Genomic DNA, 22,990 nt, shown 5'->3' with positions numbered 1-22,990 from the left:
AAATTTGTTCCTGAGCAACAGCACTTTGGATAGAACATTCACTGTAGTAATAATACTTTTTTCCATCTCCTCAAGGGTTGGCAGTTATTTACCAATCCAGAACAAGAATGATTCACCCACTTCGTGTTTGAACGTATGGACGGTATTGTTCGGCTTTGGGTGGGGAACACCATGTGAAGCATAATAGCACCATAAAAAGGGACACAAGTCAGTTACAGGTGAAAGAACAGACAAAGCTTGAAAATCTGAATTTCACACCTCAGACACGTTATATTTGTTCAGTTCACAAGGCAACTTTTCTAGTCACCTGTTCAATATATCTGATATTTTTCCTATGCCTCATTTGAACAAGTTTCCATGATTTAAATACTGTACAGATTCATGGAATGTACCTTTTAACATTCTATAGCCACACCCTTGGAATCAGACGTGTAGCCAGACAAACAGAAAGACACATCCTTCAGCGATGAGTACATTCCTGATAAGGGAAAAAAGGTGCCTAAGGGCTATGAGTTTTGTACTGTTTGAAAATGGCTGCCACACCCTTATAGTGTCATGCTCTGACACGGTGATCAGACCGACTGAGGTGTGCACTAGTCACACACACGCGCCCTAAAAGCCGCACCCTTCCCGCTAGCACAGGGCACTGTCAACACCACACCCTCGGCACATACACACAAACACACAGGAGCGGTGATTTGTTAGGGCCCCTCCTGCATGTACAGAAATAATTGTAAAGGAAAACATGTACACACACACAACAAAAAAAATAACATTTCAATAGACATTTTTTAGCAGTTCAATAGACATTTCTGATTGTGTCAATTCAATGTGCAGTCAAGACTTGGTTGCTAAATTTGTTTGGAGAGTGAACAAGGGGATTTTTGGGGGATCATGAATGCAGCAGCAGAAAATAAGGGTTGCATCTTATTTATGCAAATACACTGGCATGTTTCACTGCACAGACAAGGAACATTGTGGCATCAATAGGAATTCATTCAAAGTACATATTTTAATGCATACCAGTTTCTGAAATCTCTTCCATTTATTTTAAAGTAATTTCAAGATAATCAAATAATGATTTATAAAAGTGTTTCACAATCACTACACGAGGCAGAAAAACCAACCATATATCTAATACTGAAAAATATTTTCCTGAATGTCCTAAAGACTAAATATCCTCAAGATTAAACTAAGAGATAAAATAAGAGATTAATAAGAAATGTTATATTTTAGCAAATGCAACGTACAGAACCCCGAGGCAGCATGACATTTAATACAATCACACGTCAACGGAAGCAAATCCTGTAATAATTTTTTTATTATTTAAAATGTTACGATTGGATTTACAGGCAATTGGGTCACAAACAGGGTTCTCTCAGGTCCTCACAAATGAAATGTTGCAGTGAATTGGTGCCATTGTATTATATTGTACAACAGAACATGCCCTCCATAGCCAAATGACCACAACAAGACTGTGCAACACATACATATCATCATCTACTGCAACAAAATAATACAAATACTTGAGACATTATAAATTAGAAATACTGTTTTATACATCAAACAGTATGTGCTGCACATTCTTCCACAGCAGTGTGGTAGCCTGGAGGGTTAAGAGATGGCAAAAGATGGTTCACTGCAGAGTACAACGTTTTAGCCGCTGCCACATCTATAAAATTGTGGGTAAAAGGTTAGCTAACAACTATCCAACAGATAACATGATAGAAGGCAGGCTAAGGAAAGGAGTGAGTATTGGTGTATTGAGGATGAGAGATGTTGAATGGGAAGGATGAGTGGTTTCCAGGTTATAACCTATTCATTTACTGTATCGCGGCTGGCTGGCTGGCTGATGTTCTGGACCCATCAACAAAATCCCTGCTGTTCTACTGAAATGCGAGGACACCGAGTAGCGAACGTGTGAGGAGACAATGTTATGTGTGAAAAGAGTGTTTGTCTGAAACGTAATGTGTGCGATAAACGTGACGCCCTTGTTAGGAACTAAGTGATGTGAATATTGACCACATATTAAAGCACAAAACACTAAATGGTTAACTACCAACTTGTGACCAAGTTTATTTTCTTGGAGTCAAGGAATTCAATTCAGTAAAATGAAACGATAGGCTTAATGTAGACCGATGGCTTCTTTAGGGCCATCCCTTACACAGTCCTGAATTTATGAGTCAAGGATAAAAGTTCTTGTTTTAAAAGCATTCATCAATTAATTGGTGACCACCCACTGATTATTAAACACAAATTAATAATGGCAGAGCTATGAGGCAACAACACCGAGCCATGTACACAAGCAAGCATATTATACCACAGAACTTATCATATATATTTATATATTACGTGGAGGTTTGTTGATTTTTTAGCGATAGAACCTATACGATGGCCGCTGGGTCTTGGGTTTAACAATCAGCCAGCCCTGAATCATTTAAGCATATATTTACACAAATAATATTTCCTCACTCTATATCATAATAAAAAACATTCACACAAAAATATAACATTTGAAATAATTATTAGCACCAGTGTATCAGATAAAGTCTTGCTACGCAAAATGTACAAAGTTGCATAGTGTAGAATTTTGTCTTAAAAAATATGTGTGATTTGCAATACACCTGTTTTAAGCAGCAGCTTAGGGAGGAAAAAACATCAGACAAAACACAAGATTTGTAGTGTTAATAATATATATATATATATATATATATATATATTTTTTTTTACATACAATTATATTTAACCATATTGTTTAACTGGGCGGTACAGGACTGTCTCAAATGTCAAAAATATCAGAGCCATTTTAAAGACCCACTTGCTGGTTTCATTTAACAGCTTTTCAGTTGTGCATGCCCACATGAAAAAAAACTAAGGTATACTATTGTTAAATACTATAGTATTCCCTGTAGTGTTTTTGGAGACTTTACTGTAGTATTCAGTGTAGTGAAAAAATACTGTAGTGAAAAAAGTGAATGTAGTGTCAAAATACAGTGAATACTGTAGTATTTACTGTAGTTTTGCCGACATGACTGTAGTTTACTGTAGTATTTACTGTTCACAGTAAACACTGTCGTAAGAAAAAAACTGTAGTATATACACTATAGTAATTACTGTAGTGTTTTTGCGGAGTGTAGTATTTACTGTAGGGTTTTTGCGGAAATAACTGTAGTATTTACTATAATGTTCTTGTTTTATTATCTTTGACATGTTATCCTTGAGGAAAACCTATTGGAAAAAATACACAAAAGAAAATTTACCATACCTGTAGGTCGGTAGGACTGAGGTCTGAACGGAGAGTTCAGAGCTTCTGCTCCTTTTTATAACCTGTAGGGAACACAATATATAATCTATACTATACCAAACGTAGGTTTGTCACTTATTGGTGCCACAAATTGGGATATGGGAATGGGCAGGGTATACGCAAATTAAATCCTGTAATATTATATAGTACAGTAATTTTCTGCAGTGTTTTTGCGGACATTACTGTAGTATTTTTGTCTATAGTATACTGTAGTATTTACTATAGTATACTACAACATTCTATAGTAAGTACTACCAATGATCGATATACACTACAGCAGCGTTTCCCAAACTCTGTCCTGGGGACTCCAAGAGGTGCATTTTTGCCCTAGCACTACACAGCCGATTCAAATAATCCAACCTTGATGAGTTGATTACTTGAATCAGCGGTGTAGTGCCAGGGCAAAAAACTAAATGTGCACACCTTGGGGTCTAGAGGACAGAATTTGGGAAATGCTGTAGTGCAATGTGTAGTATAGTATACTACAGTTTACTACAGAATTCTATACTAAGTACTGTAGTATTCTATAGTAAACTGCAGTATTATTTAATGTGGGTATGGAGCAGAATGTGCAGTAGAGTTGAATACTGTAAAAATGTGTAATAATAACAGGAATACTTTCTCCATGCAAGACATGTAGCTTTGGAAGTGAATGAAGGCAAACAAAATATATAAACTTGTGAGAATTCCTTCACTGCTTGTTTTTAAACAAATGGTTGATAACACCAAGGATGGCACATATGTATTGGAAGTTGCACAATACCTATAGCTAAAATATATCTCGCAGACAAACCATTCCCAGCATGCCCTTGGGTCTAGAATGATGGGTAAGGATAACTTGTTAGATACCATATCAAATAAAACAAATGCTATATCATATGACATAGACCCAACCGAAAAGGCTGAGGACATTTCTCCTTGTTTCTCTGTCGGGGTGGTTTAGGTTGTGATGAAACAAGACAGTGTAATGGTCCCCCACGTAGAAGTGTAGGAACAGTCTGGAGGTGGTGCAGTCATGTGGGTTTTCATTACTCTGGAGCGAGGTATGCCACACCACTCCTAACCTGCTGCACCGAAGGAGAATGGATGCACGTTTTTTGTCGACTGCCTTTAGTTCATTTCACGTTTCTGCATGTCAAAGCTGCTTCTTCTCTTTCTTTAAAACCATGAAACTTAGCTTCTCTTGTATAAAAAAAAGACAAAGAAAAAAGAAAACATTTCAACCGTTTTGGTAAAAAGGTGGCATTCTGCCCGAGTGTTAGACGTGGGAAGGAGCGGTACAGGCGGGATATGGGGAAGGAGCGGTACAGGCGGGATATGGGGAAGGAGCGGTACAGGCGGGATATGGGGAAGGAGCGGTACAGGCGGGATATGGGGAAGGAGCGGTACAGGCGGGATATGGGGAAGGAGCGGTACAGGCGGGATGTGGGGAAGGAGCGGTACAGGCGGGATATGGGGAAGGAGCGGTACAGGCGGGATATGGGGAAGGAGCGGTACAGGCGGGATATGGGGAAGGAGCGGTACAGGTGGGATATGGGGAAGGAGCGGTACAGGCGGGATATGGGGAAGGAGCGGTACAGGCGGGATATGGGGAAGGAGCGGTACAGGTGGGATATGGGGAAGGAGGGTACAGGTGGTGGAGAGAGAGGGGGTTAAGGTCGCTCTAGGGATGGGGTGTTGAAGCAGCCGTCGGGTAAAGTGTCCTTGATGTCGTTGAGGTTGGCGATGTCAGACCGGATCTCCCTGATCTGCCTGTCGTAGTCGGTGATCATCTCCTCCTGGCTCTTGGCCACGTCGTTCAGCTCCGCCAGCTTGCGGTCCAGGTCGCTGTTCGCCATTTTGTCCTTGGCCTGCTTCAGCGACCCTTCAATCAAGCCCAACTTGCTCAGGTCCACCTTGTCAATGTTGCCTGAACCGGGACAGAGGAGATGTAAGCTTTAGCTCAATGACATAAGACTAGAGTCATTTTGACTTGTGCAAGTAAAACCCTGACTGATGGAATATTGTTTGGTTACACACAATGCACAAGCCAGAAACAATGATTAAATAAAATGACAATACTTAATTATATCCCTGCTTGTATTCTTACCTTCACAAAAATAACCAGTTTGCTTAATCAAATACCATTCACTCACCCAGTGACTTGAGCAGGTCGTTGATGGTGTTGAGAACGGTCCTGACAGCACTCTTGGCTTTGCGGGCGTTGTCCTCCGCTTCCTTCGCATTGTCTGATGCCTGAAATACCAAAACAACATAGTTGACACGTCAGAGTCAGAATTCCAGACCACAACGAACATAAACAGTTGTAAAACACTTCCTTAACCCTCAGCAGTGTTCATCCACTTCCTTTTCTTTATGTTTAGCCTCATTGTTTATTTTTTCTCTAAACAACTTTGACAAGAACTACAAACATTGAGCAACTCAAGCTCTGCGTAGACGGCTTCTATGCACAAACATTCTCAGAGCTCTCTGATTTCCAACCCAAAGAGATCTTCTAGGAATTCCTAAGTATTGGGTTCCTAAGGTTATGAGAATCTAATGACATCATTGGATTTAAACAACAGAGCACCAGACAGAGAACATGCATCCCAAATGGCACCCTATTCCCCTATATGATGCACTACTTTTGACGAGAGCCCTATGGGCCCTGGTGAAATGTAGTGCACTACACAGGGAATAGGGGGCCATTTGGGATGCCGACCAGACAGACACGCACCATGCTAGCCATCATCATGTCCTGGTCGGCCTCAGCTTTCTTCTTGGCCAGCTCTGCCTCGGCTGCACTCAGCTGGTCCATCATGCCGTTCACCTCCCCATCCAGTATCATAGTGTCCTCAAAGGCTTTCTCTGCATCCGCCTTGGTCTTAGCAGAACCCTGTGGGGTGAACAGACAGAGGGGGATTAATGCATGTTGACAATTTGAAAGCAGGTATATAATTTCTTATCGGTTGAATAGTTTATTTTTTGATACATCAGATGAGAGGGGGACAGAGGGGGCTTAGTGCATGTTGACAGTTTGAAAGTGGGTTTATTATTCTATGTGAAACATCACATTTGATGACCACAAAAATAATCGATTTTCAAAACATTTAATCTACTGAGAAACACCGTTTATATCAAGAGGCCACCACTGATTTTGGCCACGTCATTTCAGGACAGTAGCATAAATGGTCATAAATTAACTAGCTATAATATAACAATATACCAGTAATATTATGTACCTTCTGCACAGCGCTGGCTATCTTTTCTGCATCCTCTGCCTTGCTCTTGGCCTCCTTGGCGTCTGCAGCTGCGTTGCCTAGCGCCCCCTCAGCCTGCTTGGTCTTCTCATTGGCCGCGATGATGGTAGCGTTGATCTCTGGGATTCTCTTCATGGCGTCCTCAGCTGCCGTCTTGTTGTCATTCACCCGCTTGTCAAAGTCTGTGTTGGACGCACCAAAGACAATGACAAGAAAGGTTGAGTAAACACCTAAATTAAATATATTCTCTCTCAATACTATAACCATATTTTATACAACAATGGTATTTTCTCTTTAACATCCATCTGAGAGGCAAAATGTACAGTGTTTAAAGCATAGTGGTCTCGATATGGTTTTCACTCCCACTATTCTGAATAAATCCAGAAAGGGGCATTTCCCTGGCCTCTCCACCAGTCCTGCTACTAAGTACCTCTCAGATTTCCCAGAATGTCTTGGGCCTCCTGGTAGGTGGTCCTCCCCTTCTTGGCGGCCTCCTCAGCCAGCGCCTTGGCAGCATCGACACGAGCCAGCAACTGATCGGCAGTCTGCAGGGACAGATACACAATGGAACTAATGACTGTCTAACAAATGGCACCCTAATCCCCATAGGGCTCTGGTCAAAAGTAGTGCAGTTTATAGGAAATAGGGTGCCATTGGGGACACATCCCACAGAGAACAAAAACAGCTCAATTAATTTGAATAATTTTGACTTCACGGCTTGCTCATTATCGCTATATTTAGTGGCTGAACGAGTGAGGAGGCCAATCAATGCTGTGGTAATTCGTCACATATGCAAATCATTTTCAATTTCATGCCTTGTTTAATGAGGCATGTTAAAGCTAAATCTTAAAATGGAGACACACACTAGCAATTTCAAAGGGGGTGAAACCATCACAAGCTCTACATGAGACATAGATCTATTTAGAGCAAAGCTTATAGACACCAGAAAGATAAAATAAAAGTAGGGTTGCGAAATTCTGGCGACTTCACAAAATTCCCAGAACTCGTGGATGGAAGATTCCTGGAATCAGGAGGGAATTAGCAGGAAATCTGGGAGTCCTCCAACCGGGATTTCTGGAAAACCTGGACATTTTGGGAAAGTTATCGGAATTTTTGCAACCCCAAGTAAAGGTCTCTAGTCCTACCTGCTGCTCCGTCTTGCCCTTCTCCAGCAGCTTGCGGACCTCAGTCTCCTTCCCTCTCAGGTCATCCCTCAAGTCGTTGTACTCTTTCTCGGTCTTGTCAATCAGCTTGTCCAGGTCAGATGCTTCCTTCTTGATCTTGCTCGCTTCGTCCTATAATGGGATGTCAAGATAAGTCCTTCCAGACTTTGAAACTACTTCAGTAATGTCCTGACGGCCCTTTACATTTACATGTATGTCTTGTGATACTCAAACCCTTTCAATGACTGAAGAGTAACCTGTCACTCACTCAGACTGAGAACATATTTCAAAGGTTTGTTTAATACATAAAATAATTCAAATGATTCCTGATGAGTGTCTGCATCCTAAATGGCTCCTTATTCCATTTCTAGTGCACTACTTTTGACCAGTAGTGCACTATATAGAGAATAGGGTGCCGTTTGGGATGGAGACACTGTCTCCACCTAAAAGAGGGTTACGGTCACTTCATGTAACTGACCTCCAGTGATTTGGTGTTGAAAGGTGGCAGGCTTGTCAGGTTAGCGTAGATCTTCAGGGCTTTGTCGCCTGCCTCCTCTGCCTCAGCATGCACCTTGTTGGCCTGTTTCTCCAGGTTCTTGGCCAGATCCTTTGCCTCATTGTACCTGAGTGGATGAACATGATAGTTCAATTATAAAACTGCGGATGGGATTTGAACCTGTACTAGCTTATAAGACATTTTCCGGACAGGATCAACGTTAGTATAATTTAATTGTCGTTTTTAGGAAAGAGAGAGAGGAATCACAGAAAAGTGCTGTTGCAGACAGTGACATACTTCCTGTTGAGCTCATCAATGTCTTGGTTGGTCTTGCCCTCGCCATCTAGAGTCTTTGTCAGCAGGTTGAGAGCCTTGGTGGACGTGTCGTTGGCATCCTTGGCGATCTTCTCAATTTGATCCGCGTCCATTTTATGTCTGCAGAGGACACAGAGGGATTGGATTTGTTTTTCATAGACGAAGCAGAAAGCTGTCTTTTGGTTTCTTGCAGCGCAAGAATATAATCAAATAATAAGATCAAAAGTGGTGATAGGGTGTTTATTATTTGGCATGTGCACTTTCCCCCCTCCCACTCAGAAGAATTGGATATCCAGGAAACCAGGGTGGATTGTATGGAGCAATACATTTCAGAGAACAAGATAATTATTTCATCATTGTAGCTACAGTCCTTACTTGTTGGCCAGATTGCGAGCCTCCTCTGCCAGAAGGGTCATGTTGTTAGGATCTCCACTGATTGAGGGTGCTTTGATGTCCTGGAGGAGAAAAATAATAAAGTAGGGAATCAATGAACTTCCTGTTGTTTCTCTCATGCAGGACGAAGGCATTCATCAGTGTGCTATGGTCGGGAACAAACATGAACTAAGGGTTTATGCAACAAGAACAGTAACAATAAAAATATACTACATCCAAATTAGATAAGGCTGTGAGATCATGCGATCAGTCCTCCAAGTGTCTTAGGTTGCGTCCCAAATGGCATCCTTTTCCCGATATAATTCACTCCTTTTGACCAGGGCCCTATAAACAAAAGTGGTGTACTATATAGGGAATAGGGTAACATTCGGGACGCATCCTTAGTTACTTTTTAAAAAATGAATTACTGGATGACCCACCAGTTTGCTGATGGCCTCCTTGGCCTTGTCCAGTTCCTCGCGGGCGCGGCCGATCAGGTCCTCGGCGTCTCGGACCCGGTTGCGGGCCTTGTCGGCCTGGGTTCCGGTGTTGTCCACGGTGTTCCTGATGTTCTGCAGACGATTCCACTGAGTGGTCAGTGTGCTGTTCAGTTTCCCCAGGCGCTCCAGCAGGCCTTTGTCCACATCTGAAAAAAACCAAAGCAGCATTCACAACTCCCATTCTGAGTGGAAATACTCCCATGTAAACTCAGCCAAAAAATAAACATCCTCTCACTGTCAACTGGTGTGGCCACCAGCTGCATTAAGTACTGTAGTGCATCTCCTCCGCATGGACTGCAACAGATTTGCCAGTTCTTGAGAGATGTTACCCCACTCTTCCACCAAGGCACCTGCAAGTTCCCAGACATTTCTGGGGGGAATGGCCCTAGCCCTCACCCTCCAATCCAACAGGTCCCAGACGTGCTCAATGGGATTGAGATCCTGGCTCTTCGCTGGCCATGGCAGAACACTGACATCCTGTCTTGCAGGAAATCACGCACAGAACGAGCAGTATGGCTGGTGGCATTGTCATGCTGGAGGGTCATGTCAGGATGACCCTACAGGAAGGGTACCGCATGAAGGAGGAGGATGTCTTCCCTGTAATGCACAGCGTTGAGATTGCCTGCAATGACAACAAGCTCAGTCCGATGATGCTGTGACACACAGCCCCCTCCACCTCCAAATTGATCCCGCTCCAGAGTACAGGCCTCGGTGTAACGCTCATTCCTTCAACGATAAACGCGAATCCGACCATCACCCCTGGTGAGACAAAACCGCAACTCGTCAGCGAAGAGCACTTTTTGCCAGTCCTGTATGGTCCAGCGACGGGTTTGTGTCCATAGGCGACGTTGTTGCCGGTGATGTCTGGTGAGGACCTGCCTTACAACTATTGTGGACAGTCTGAGCACTGATGGAGGGATTGTGTATTCCTGTTTTAACTCCGGCAGTTGTTGTTGCCATCTGTACCTGTCCCGCAGGTGTGATGTTCGGATGTACCGATCCTGTGCAGGTGTTGTTACACGTGGTCTGCCCTGTAGCGCTGTCTTAGGCGTCTCACAGTACGGACATTGCAATTTATTGCCCTGGCCACATCTGCAGTCCTCATGCCTCCTTGCAGCATGCCTAAGGCACGTTCACGCAGATGAGCAGGGACCGTGGGCATCTTTCTTTTGGTGTTTTTCCAGAGTCAGTAGAAAGGCCTCTTTAGTGTCCTAAGTTTTCATAACTGTGACCTTCATTGCCTACCGTCTGTAAGCTGTTAGTGTCTTAATGACCGTTCCACAGGTGCATGTTCATTAATTGTTTATGGTTCATTGAACAAGCAAGGAAAACAGTGTTTAAACACTTTACAATGAAGATCTGTGAAGTTATTTGGATTTTTAGCAATTATCTTTGAAAGACAGGGTCCTGAAAAAAGAACGTTTCGTTTTTTTTTTTACTGAGTTTATATATGTACATGTACGGCCCCGGAGACCGGGGTTTAATCCCTGCCTAAATCTTTCAATACAATAAAAAACTCCACAAATTCATGATTCATTTGATCTAATTCTAGTTGACAAGAACAGCATTGTTTCAACCTAGTGACACCATCAAATTCCCCTCTCGGGACAATAACGTTTGTTCGATTGACCCATTACGTCCTAAAAAATTCACATGATCAATTTCATCTAATGGCTAATGAATAGAACAGCATCTCTTCAAGCAAGCGAGACATTACATGTAATATCCCTGAAAGGGTCAAGGCTTGCACCTTTGCTGGTCTGAGCCTCGTCCAGTAGGTCCATGATGGATTTCTCTGCCTCCTTCAGTCGGTCCTCAAATGCCTTGTCACTCACAGTCTCTGACGTGGAGCCCAGGTTGTCAATCAAAGTCTGCAGATCATGCAGCTTCTGTCTCTGCTGGTTCACCTACGTAAGAGTAAAACCACAGGCTTAGAGTGGGTTCCTATGCAGCTGTACAGACATGTTAAGCACACTCAACTTTATTAAATATATATTTTAAGGATATTTGAAGTTTATTGGACAGAGACAGTGGAGAGACAGGAAAGGACGGAGAAGAGATGGTGTGATACAACTCAACTTTGACAAGATAATCCACTGACGAAAACACCAAGATTCTTTACCTTGTCTCTGACGAGGGAGTAACAGGACGGACACTGCTGGCAGCCGGGAGTAGAACGGTTGTAGAAGTAGTTCTCCTCACACATGTCACACCTGGCTCCCACAAAGCCTGGAAGGCACGCACAGCGGCCATCTTCCTTACACTGGGCCGTCGAGGAGCCCTCTGGGTCACAGTCGCACGCTAGAGTAGACGAAAAATAAAGAGAGATGAGAAACTGGCCAAAATTAAGGAGGCTCTTGAAACATAAGTGTGATTTCAGAGCAGAGGTTGAAAAGATATGACAATAAATACAGTCAGACAGTCTTCAGGTTATGATGATATTCTCTTCCCATTAGACCATGTCACAACCTACTGAAGTAATATAGCTGCATGGCTCATTAAGACGCATTCTCAGAGTTTCATCATGTTAACGAGAGATTAAAGAGATTTAAGAAAGAGAAAGCGTACGTTTGCAGCCTGACAATCCGAATCCGAAGAAGTTAACCTCACAACGTTCACAGCGCTGACCGGTGACGCCGGGCTGGCATTCACACTGACCGGAACCGATGTCACACTGACCGTTGGTGGACCCAATAGGATTGCAGTTGCACCTGTCATGATATCAAAGAAGGTCAAGGCACATTCCAACTTAGAAACATACCAGCGATCCAAATCCGACAGATAGCGTATTACAGCCCTCTATTTCCAATAAGAAAATATCAACAGTTGAGGTACAGTGATCAAAATCAGACAGGTAAAAGCTTCATAGACCTCTATTCCTACTAAGAAACACTTCCACTAAATATCCATATTGAGGTGTTGGCAAAGTGGGCACTGTTACTGACTGTTCACAGCCTGTTCCGCTCCGCAGGTTGAAGAAGCCAGGCTGACAGGCGCTGCAGTCCCTGTTGGTGACGTGGGGGAAACACTGGCACTGGCCTGTGACCTGTAGACAGCTGGTCTGTCTGTCCACTGTGCCATATGGAGAGCAGGAGCAGGCTGGGGACAGGGGAGACAAGAGAAACCCATGGCTAACACAGCAAGAATCAGTCACCTCTGTATAGTACAACTATCTGAACTGTACACACGGTACAATGGAATAGAACACTGTCTATTTGGGGACAAGAGGGGGAAGAGACCCCCATTAACACAGGAGGGGGAAGAGACCCCCATTAACACAGGAGGGGGAAGAGACACGCATTACTACCAATAAACACATCAGCCAACATCAGTCATTCTGTACAGTATGTGGAACTTGAGTACACACACACACACACACACACACACACACACACACCCAAAAGTCATGCTGGTCATTTTCTCGTCTTACCTTTGCACTTGTCGTTGGGGTTGATGGCCAGAGGGTTTCCATAGAAGCCCTCTTTGCAGCGGTCACAGAAGAAGCCGTCTGTGTTGTAGATACACTTGAGGCACTCCCCGGTCTCTCGGTCACAGTTGCCCACAGCGTTGGGGTCGATGTTGTCGCTACACTTACAGGCCCGACAGACCCTCACCTGCCCGTTCTCCCCCAGGGGGTCTCCGAAGAAACCGTCATCACACAGCTCGCAGCGCTTGCCTGCGGAAAGACGCAATTCATAGTTGTGATTATGAATATTGAATAAAAGCTTCCATACCAACAACTTGTAAACTAAATTAAGAAATAAGTAAATACCACACAATTTGGAAAAATTATTTATGTTTTTAACTGTGTACTTTAATATTTTGTGAATAAAAAAAAGCGTACAGCAAATCATGTATTATTACCTGTGGTTCCAGTAGGACAGTTGGTGCAGACAACTTCCTTGGTCTTGGGCACAACAGCACAAGTGGATCCTCCGGGGCAGGGGCAGGGCTTGCAGTCGCTGGAACTCCCCACAGTGGAGTCTCCATAGTAACCGTCTTTACACCTCTCACAACTGAGCCCAGCTGTGTTGTGTTGGCAGTCACACATCCCTTCAAACAGACATGTCAAAAACACACGTCATGCCTCTAGCCGCCACCAGAGGGGAGTCTAAGATGAGTTTAAAGGGCCCCACTATTTTTCCATCCAGAGACCTCTTTAGAGTAGATGAGGAGAGAGTAGCCTGCCTATCAGTCATGTTTTAAACCATTTGGCACACAGATAAATCTCTTTATAGCAGTGTGTTATTACTGGATGACAGTGTGATCTGTTACTCTCTGTTCTGTTCCACTGTACTATAAAGGGGACATTTAATGCTGAACCCCCCACGGTTCCAAACAGACAATTCGCCAAGCAGATACAAATACAGTCACAGGGGCCCAAGTCTACGGCATGACTCCTGTCTGGGACATTTACCCAACCAGTCATGTGGTGATTGAGGACTTGTCTCTAACCTCTAGTCCTCTGGGCTTTATCGTTTCCTTATGGGCCCGGCTCTAAAGTAGTGCACTACATAGGGAGCCATTTGGGACTCAATCCTGTCATTGCCATCTCACTGACCTGTGTCGGGGTTGCACGTGTCACTGTGTCCGTTACAGTTGCAGGAGTCACAGGAACTGAAGGGCCCCAGGTCTGGTCTGCTCCTCCTGTATCCCAGGGCGCACCTCTCACAGTGCTGTCCCACGTAGCCTTGAGGGCAGGTACACTTCTCTACCCAGCGAGCCGGGCTCCCGGGACCTCTCCTCGCCGTGATCAGCTTCACATCGTCAAGGTAACCAGCACCTGGGGAACGATGAGCACTGATTCGATCATATCCGTATCTTGTCTTAAGAAAGACCACTAGGCTGAAACGGTGACCAAAGTGCCTTGCCTACAGTCGTGAACATGGAATCAAAGATACAGATCACCAACATTCTTGTCTCCCAGCTTTTAATTTTTACTGCATTGCTTAGGCCTCACTGGTCATGTCTAAAGTAGTGGGATAACTGAATATTACTATATGTCTTTGTTCTTAGAGTTATACGGATATTTGTTCTGAGAGGATCTGATGACTTCAATAACAGGGTAAATCACCACCACGTTGTGGCTTTAGGGGAAATGAGAGAAAAAAATCTGCCATAACCGGCACACTAATATAATGACTAGGCTGGAGTTAACATCCTCTCCGTGATGTCCTCAGAACTGATAAAAGGATATGAAATTCAAGATTACCAGTTCGCTAGACCTAACTAACTTGCCGCTTGTCATGGTCCAATCCGACAGATAGTACTGTAGTCCTACGCCCATATTCATAAAGCGTCTATAAGTAGCAGTGCTGACCTAGGATCCGTTTTCTTGAGTTTTAGATCATAATACATAAGATTATATGGACAGGGGAAACATGATCATAGATCAGTAGTCCTACTCTGAGATGCTTTATGAAAACAGGCCCTGAACCAGGATGTATGCATGGTTTACATAGTGAAATGAGGTGAGGTGGAAGAGTGAGCGCATACTTCTCTCGCTGTAGGTGCCACGGATCTTGATGGACGTCAGATTGTGCAGAAGCTTCTGGAACTCTGAGTGAGTGAGGGTGGGCCTCCAGGGGTAGTCTGTGCTGTCGTGGAGCCTGACAGAAAGAAAAAAACAATTAGTGGGGCATTCACAACATCAGATAACATACGACAACTTTATGCGTTTGCTTTGTAACAATTTCTAAATTATGTTATTACAACAGAATATGCTGTAAAAAGCCAACTTCAAATTACGAACTTTTGTTGTGCTGGTATTCTATACACATCTCTGGGTTACGTCTGTATGATTTCCACACACCTGAACACAAAGGTCTGCATGTTCTCTCCAGGATAGGCATTTCCCTGAGCAATGAGAGGCACAGCCACTCTGAGACCAGCCCCCTCCAGAACCACATCCTCGGCTGAGAGGCGCGTGTCTCTCCTGTCCACCCGGAAGTTCAGGGTGAGATTCTGGCCATAGCTCAGCAGCTGATTGCCCAGGAACCTCTCTACAGTAATGAGATAACAAAAAATACTTGTTAGGATCACTTCAACAATGTCACCACAATTTAGATAAGACACCATCTCCCATAGGTCTTTGGGGCAATCACACGGTTTCCCCATAGGCTCACTTAAATGAAGTTCTCAAATAGTAAAAAAATAAAATTTAAATGCATCTTTCACCCCAAATCGTTTTGAGTTAGTGTCAGTCACACAGTACCTGGAGCCACAAAGTACATTGGGAAGTAGTCATCGGAGATGAGGGAGATCTCTCCACCAGCGGACCACTGGACTGAAACACTGGAGCCGTCACGCTGCTGGCCTGTCCACCGCTCATCATCTAGGAACAGATTTCAAATTTGTTACATTCAATTCTATCAAATAACTTTACATCAGAAATACCTGTTCTAAAACTTAAGTGATATTTGCATACTTTCGGAATATTTCTAGAAACTTCCTCCAGCATAATAAAATGTAAGCCTTGTCCGAGCCAGAACGGCCCACAATGAAAAGGTGTGTATGGGCTCACCTCGGTCGAAGGTGGAGGAGACTGCGTCAATGCTGTAGCCTTCAGCGCTGTCACAGACAGAGGAATGCTGGAAGCAGAAGCACGGAGTGCAACCCTGAGGGTTCTGCGGGTCCATGTTGAAGTAGCCCAGCTTACACCTAAAATAAACCACAGCCTTTTAATTGCAACGTCCATAAAAAATGATATGCGCAATGGGTAAGTCTAAATCTGCAAATAGATAGTCAACATATAGTCAATCGATTTTATAAAAAGTTAACAGTATAAAACTGAGGTAAAATTAGGTATTAGGATTGGAAACAGTGCCTTCAGAAAGTATTCACACCCCTTGACTTTTTCTACATTTTGTTGTGTTACTGCTTGAATTAAAAATGTATTAAATTGAGATTCTGTGTCACTGGCCTACACACAATACACCATAACGTCAAAGTGGATTTTTTAAATTTTTTATTACAAATGAAAAGCTGAACTGTCTTGTGTCAATAAGTATTCAAGCCCTTTGTTATGGTAAGCCTAAACAAGTTCAGGAGTAAAGGTGCTTAAGTCACATAATAAGTTGCATGGACTCACTCTGTGTGCAATAATTGTTTTTAACATGATTTCTGAATGACTACCTCATCTCTGTACCCCACAAATACAGATAATTACAAGGTCCCTCAGTCGAGCAGTGTATTTCAAACACAAACGCAACCACAAAGAACAGGGAGATATTGCAATACCTTGCAAAGAAGGGTACTCATTGGAAGACAGCTAAAAATGTAAAAAAGCAGACATCGAATATCCCTTTGAGCATGGTGAAGTTATTCATTACACTTTGGATAGTGTATTAATACACCCAGTCACTTCAAAGATACAGGCGTCCTTCCTAACTCAGTCGCCGGAGTTGAAGGAAACAACTCAGGGATTTCACCATGAGGCCAACGGTAACTTTAAAACAATTAAGAGTTTAATAGCTGTGATAGGAGAAAACTGAGGATGGATCAACAACAACATTGTAGTTACACAACAATACTAACCTAATTGACAGAGTGAAAAGAAGGAAGCCTGTACAGAATAAAATATTCCAAAACATGAATCCTGTTTGCAACAAAGCACCAAAGTAATACTGCAAAGAAATGTGGCAAAGCAATTCAGTTTTTGTCCTGAATACAAAGTCATGTTTGGGGAAAATCCAATACAACAGTACTGAGTACCACTCTCCATATTTTCAAGCATAGTGGTGGCTGCATCATGTTATGGGTATGCTTGTAATCGTTAAGGACTAGGGAGTTTTCAGGATAAAAAAGAAACTGAATGGAGCTAAGCACAGGCAGAATCCTAGAGGAAAACCTGGTTCAGTCTGCTTTCCACCAGACACTGGGAGATGAATTCACCTTTCAGCAGGACAATAACCTAAAACACAAGGCCAAATACACACTGGAGTTGCTTACCAAAACATTGAATGTTCCTGAGTGGCCGAGTTACAGTTTTGACTTAAATGTACTTGAAAATCTATGGCAAGACTTGAAAATGGCTGTCTAGCAACGATCAACACCCAACTTCACAGAGCTCGAAGAATTAAAAAAAAAAAAATTGCAAATATTGTACAATCCAGGTGTGAAATGCTCACCGAGACTTACCCAGAAAGACTCACAGGTGTAATCGCGACCAAAGGTGATTATGACATGTATTGACTCAGGGGTGTGAATACTTATGTAGCCAAGGGGTATGAATACTTTCTGAAGGCACTGTATGTGAAACTATTGACATTCAGTTTGAGACGTAGCTTATATTCTATAATGAGTTCTACATTGCCTTTCGAGTCCTCATATGATATGGGTATACATTTCAACAGAGATTAAACTGTCAACGCATTTTAATCGAATGACAGCCATGGAGAATGACAATTTATTAGACTGTGAAACTGCTGTCGCCTAAAAGGCAGACAGACAAACACCGGTCTGTAATTTCAGTCTCTTGTTGTGAGTGACCATGCAGCATCTGACAAACTGTAGTGTGCCAAATGGCATCCTATTCCTTATATGGTGCACTACTTTTGACCAGGCCACATTATAGGGAATAGAGTGCTATTTGGGACAAATCTACACGGGGGGGAATCATTCATTCCATCTGTGGCCCAGCTGGGTGGCTGGGAGGAATGTTACACCCACCAGCGTCTGTGGAGCTGGGGCTGTGGAGGGGAAAGGTGCTGTTTTTGGGGGTGGGAGATCTGGGGTAGAGATGGGGTTAGGTGGTGGCCATTGCACAAAGGCAGAGAGAAGAGTGTTCCAGGCAGCAAACAAGCCAGCGGTGACTGGCTGGGTGACTGGGCTTGGGAGAAGCCATAGAAGGCCTGGCTGCCAGTCTGTCTCAGTGGGGAGGGGTGAGCTATCTATGGGCTATTTTCTCCTTTGCTGCTAGGGGAACCATGTGGCCGGTCTAATTCCATTTTGCACACATACAGAGCATTCTTTCACTGAGAGGGGTACTCTCCTGTGTTTCTGTGTGTCAAGGGCTGCTTTTAAACATCTGTAGTTCAAGATATGTGATAACAGAAGAGGAGCTGAAATGCTGCAAAGCAAAGTACCTTTAAAACAGTTTACCTGCCCAATGAACAATACCGTAAACTGTGTTGCAAGAGCTGAATGGAGCCAACTCGTATCTCACTGCCTAAGTGACAGTCTTTCGTAACCCTGTTTCACTCTAAACCCATAAATATTCCCAGACAAAAGACATTCCTAACTGAAAAAACACCTTGTTAGAGTATCTTTTTGGTATAAGGAAATCATGTTTGTGTGTGTGCTGTCTCTCTGTGTTGTGTGTGTGTCTGTGTAATGAATCCCTGTGGCGGAGAGAGCGAGTAGGTCTGACGCTGACCTGTCACAGCTGAAGCCCTCCACGTTGTCCTTGCACTGGCAACGGCCTGTCTGGACATCACACTCCTGTGTGCTTCCGGAAGGGTTACAGGAGCAAGGTCTGGATAGCAGAAGGAAGATGGAGGGGAGAGGGGAAGCACAGCCATTCACATTAACAGCATGGGTCAGACAGCCACCATCTAAAGCAGACGTGCTGCGAGCCTGTTTATTTCCTTAAATAAAGTTAAAGGACAATTGCTGGCCTGGCGCAGAACTCTAAACTGCATCCAAAATGGTATCCTATTCCCTATATAGTGCACTACTTATGAACAGAGCCCTGGTCAAAAGTAGTGCGCTATATTGGGAGTAGGGTCCCGAGTGGCACAGCGGTCTAAGGCACTGCATTTCAGTGCAAGAGGCGTCACTACAGTCCCTGGTTCGAATCCAGGATGTATCACATCCGGCTGTGATAGGGCAGCACACAATTGGCCCAGCGTCATCCAGGTTTGGCTTGAGTAGGCCGTCATTGTAAATAACAATTTGTTCTTAACTGACTTACCAAGTTAAATAAGGGTTACATTAAAAAAATATATATTTGGGATACACCCTAAAATTGACAGGCTCCATCTCACTCCCAAATAAACACATGAAGCGCAAACGATAAATACATTAGAAGGAACCATAATAAAACATTAAGATTGTTTGATCTGGAGCAGTAAAAAGATAAATATGACATGCTGAGTGGCTGGTAAGAGTGATTGGCTTGTTAATGCTGGTTTTTACCTGCAGCCTGCGTCGGTCAATGTGTGAAAGCCAGGTTGGCAGCGTTCACACTTGTCCCCCATCACACCTGGTTTACAGCTGCAGCGTCCCGTGTTGTCACACTGAGTGGCCAGAGAGCCTGGCAGTAGAGAGGAAATAGAAGCACAGACCAACCTCAGTTCAAACATTTCAGCACACTGCTACACACAGAGGTCGACCGACTAGGATTTTTCAATGCCGATACCGATTATTGGAAGACCAAAAAAAGCCGGTACCGATTAAATCGGCCAGTTTTTATATATATTTGTAATAATGACAATTACAACAATACTGAATGAACAATGAACCCTTTTATTTTAACATAATACATAAATAAAATCTAATTAGTCTCAAATAAATAATGAAACATGTTCAATTTGGTTCAAATAATGCAAAAACACAGTGTTGGAGAAGAAAGTAAAAGTGCAATATGTGCCATGTAAAAAAGCTAACGTTTGTTTAAGTTCCTTGCTCAGAACATATGAAAGCTGGTGGTTCAATATTCCCACTCCTGTAATATTCCCAGCAAAATAAGTTTTAGGTTGTAGTTATAGGAATTATGACGCGTCGACTATTTCTCTCTATACCATTTGTATTTCATATACCTTTGACTATTGGATGTTCTTATAGGCACTTTAGTATTACCAGCCTAATCTCGGGAGTTGATAGGCTTGAAGTCATAAACAGCGCGGTGAATCAAGCATTGCTAAGAGCTGCTCGCAAACGCAGTAAACTGCTGTTTGAATGCTCACCGCTCAGTCAGACTGCTCCTTCAAATATCAAATCATAGACTTAATTATAATATAATAAAAACACAGTAATACGAGCCTTCGGTCATTAATATGGTCAAATCCAGAAACTATCATTTCGAAAACCAAATGTTTATTCTTTCAATGAAATACAGAACCGTTCCGTATTTTATCGAACGGGTGGCAACCCTAAGTCTAAATATTGCTGTTACATTGCACAACCTTCAATGTTATGTGATGATGTCAAATTCAGTCAAATGAATTATGGACTTTCTTAGGAAGAAACACAGTTTGCAATGAGACAGGCGGCCCAAACAGCTGCATATACCCTGACTCTGCTTGCACTGAATGCAAGAGAAGTGACATAATTATCCTAGTTAATATTGCCTGCTAACATGCATTTATTTTAACTAAATATGCAGGTTTAAAAAAAATATACTTCTGTGTACTGATTTTAATAAAGGCATTGATGTTTATGGTTAGGTACATTTGTGCAATGAATGTGCTTTTTTGCAAATGCGCTTTTGTTAAATCATCACCCATTTGGCAAAGTTGAAGTAGGCTGTGATTCAATGAGAAATTAACATGCACCGCATTGATTATATGCAACGCAGGACAAGCAAGTTAACCTAGTAATATCATCAACCATGTGTAGTTAACTAGTGATTATGTTAAGATTGATAGTTTTAAGATAAGTTTAATGCTAGCTAGCAACTTACCTTGGCTCATTGCAGCCACAAGGTCCTTTTGACGCTGCACTTGCATAACAGGTGGTCAGCCTGCCAAACAGTGTCCTCATGGATTGCAATGTAATCGGCCATAATCGGCATCCAAAAAGGCTGATTACCGATTGTTATGCAAACTTGAAATCGACCTTAATTAAATCGGCCATGCCGATTAATCGGTTGACCTCTAACACACATGCAGACAATCATGTTTTAAGAGCACAGATCATTCACACCACATGCGGACAGTCTTGTTCTAATAACCCGTATTGGCAGCTAAAGCAGTATCGATGTCACATGCGTTTTGCAGTGGTTTTCATTAGGTTACACATCGCACAATAATGGTAGCATACGAGGTTACAGAGCAGAGGATGTATGAAAACGCTGTTATTTTTCATCCTATAGCTTGTTCTCATCTTCATTTTAAATAGTCAACATGTTCTCCAGGTCTTTTATTTCCATTACTGATCAAAACAAATTCTCACCCTCTCTTTTGTCTCTCTGCAGCAGACATACAGTAAATGGAGCAATATGTTTGGAACATCAAATTACAATAAAATGTCAGTATCAAATCGCAACACATATTGTATCGTGACAGTATCGTATTGTGAGGTCCCTTGCAATTCCCAGCCCTAATTAAGACTTGTGGTTCGTCGCTGAATCCCATAAAACAGCACCAAGGGCAGTCCCTTCACAACAAAGCCTGGCTTCATACTGGACTTATCCTTTAACCCCAATAGAAACAGTACGTCTACATCCCAAATGGCACCCTATTCCCTATGTAGTGCACAACTTTTGACCAGGGTCTATAGCACTCTGGTCAAAAGTAGTGCACTATGTAGGGAATAGAGTGCCATTTTGGATGCACATAAGGATTTATTGGTATAGACTCCAGACACTTACCTACTGGGTTGCAGCTGCAGGGCAGGCAGCGGGTGCCAGATGTGTCTCTGTAGTAGTTGTCCAGGCAGCGCTCACAGTTGGGCCCGTCTGTGTAGTCGGCACAGTTGCGGCAGTGTCCTCCGTGGCTGGTGGCACGGTACAGCTCAGGGTCGAAGTAGCACTCTGCACTCTTGCCATTACAGTTGCACGCTGGGACCACCGGAAAAAGTTGCCATTAGTTTTTGTGTGCGTGAGATCAATGTATGTGTATATTAGGGAGGAAGCAGTAGAATTTAAACTGTCGGATTTCAGAGTGGGAAAAGCATATTTTACATACCAGGCTTTGGTAAACAAGCCATCAGTTTACCCCATAACATTTTAAGGACAACGTATGATGGGTTCAATGTATATGTGAGAGGTGGTGGTAGAAACACATACATATATGGAACATCAATATCATACTGAATCTTCCCTGCATTAAAGGGTGGGGCATTTCATTTGGCACATTTCACATATCAGGCATACTTTCCCCTAAATGGCAGATTATGTGGCCTGAAGCAGATTGAGGTGGGTGTGGAAGTGGGTGTGTGAAGTGTGGTGTGGACTGTTCTGAACCGGATTAGTTATGCATTTGCAGTATGATATGAATGTCTGCCTGGCCTGCACAGAAACAGGAAGGATCTCTTGCTATGGGATTTACGCAGACACTCATCTCTTGGGCTGTGTCCCAAATAGTATCCTATTCCCTATGTAGTGCACTACTTTTGACCAGGGCCCCTGACTAGGGTCCATAGAGCTCTGGTCAAAAGTGGTGCACTACATAGGGTACCATTTGGGATGGCAAGGGACTGACTTACGCAGACACTCGTTAGGGTTATTGGCTGTAGCTCTCCTCCAGGGACGGTCGTTGTAGAACGGCTTGCACACATTGCAGTCATCGCCCTCTGTGTTGTGCTTGCAGTTGCAAACCGGCTTGCCGAAACCGTTGTTTTTCGCACACTCACTGGCATGGCCGTTGCACTTGCACCTGGAACAGCAGAGAACAGTGGAGTCTGTTTGTCATCATGAGAGTTACAATGCACATTTCAAA

At 43.1% G+C, this 22,990-nt stretch overlaps 1 protein-coding gene across 1 annotated transcript in view; it reads right to left on the bottom strand.

Moving 5' to 3' along the window:
• Window positions 1–1,303: 1,303 nt before the first annotated feature.
• lamc1 (laminin, gamma 1) overlaps window positions 1,304–22,990 on the bottom strand; it is a 70,670-nt gene continuing 48,983 nt past the window's right edge. Inside the window, exons 4-28 of the mRNA XM_029725739.1 lie at window positions 22,758–22,927; window positions 21,922–22,110; window positions 19,527–19,644; window positions 18,766–18,864; window positions 15,913–16,049; window positions 15,604–15,723; window positions 15,202–15,391; window positions 14,886–14,998; window positions 13,951–14,172; window positions 13,254–13,442; window positions 12,820–13,065; window positions 12,335–12,488; window positions 11,958–12,100; window positions 11,512–11,690; window positions 11,140–11,296; window positions 9,330–9,535; window positions 8,893–8,972; window positions 8,500–8,637; window positions 8,185–8,329; window positions 7,689–7,838; window positions 6,974–7,088; window positions 6,526–6,725; window positions 6,021–6,179; window positions 5,440–5,539; window positions 1,304–5,213 (exon numbers count right to left, since the gene is read on the bottom strand). Coding sequence (XP_029581599.1) covers window positions 4,957–5,213; window positions 5,440–5,539; window positions 6,021–6,179; window positions 6,526–6,725; window positions 6,974–7,088; window positions 7,689–7,838; window positions 8,185–8,329; window positions 8,500–8,637; window positions 8,893–8,972; window positions 9,330–9,535; window positions 11,140–11,296; window positions 11,512–11,690; window positions 11,958–12,100; window positions 12,335–12,488; window positions 12,820–13,065; window positions 13,254–13,442; window positions 13,951–14,172; window positions 14,886–14,998; window positions 15,202–15,391; window positions 15,604–15,723; window positions 15,913–16,049; window positions 18,766–18,864; window positions 19,527–19,644; window positions 21,922–22,110; window positions 22,758–22,927 — 3,976 coding nt within the window. The 3' untranslated portion in view covers window positions 1,304–4,956. The remainder of the gene's footprint in view (window positions 5,214–5,439; window positions 5,540–6,020; window positions 6,180–6,525; window positions 6,726–6,973; window positions 7,089–7,688; window positions 7,839–8,184; window positions 8,330–8,499; window positions 8,638–8,892; window positions 8,973–9,329; window positions 9,536–11,139; window positions 11,297–11,511; window positions 11,691–11,957; window positions 12,101–12,334; window positions 12,489–12,819; window positions 13,066–13,253; window positions 13,443–13,950; window positions 14,173–14,885; window positions 14,999–15,201; window positions 15,392–15,603; window positions 15,724–15,912; window positions 16,050–18,765; window positions 18,865–19,526; window positions 19,645–21,921; window positions 22,111–22,757; window positions 22,928–22,990) is intronic.

The sequence above is a fragment of the Salmo trutta genome, chromosome 31, assembly GCF_901001165.1.
Source record: "Salmo trutta chromosome 31, fSalTru1.1, whole genome shotgun sequence".
Classification (NCBI taxonomy): domain Eukaryota; kingdom Metazoa; phylum Chordata; class Actinopteri; order Salmoniformes; family Salmonidae; genus Salmo; species Salmo trutta.
The sequence above is the reverse complement of the archived record's forward strand: the minus strand, read 5'-3'. Positions and strand labels throughout refer to the sequence as shown.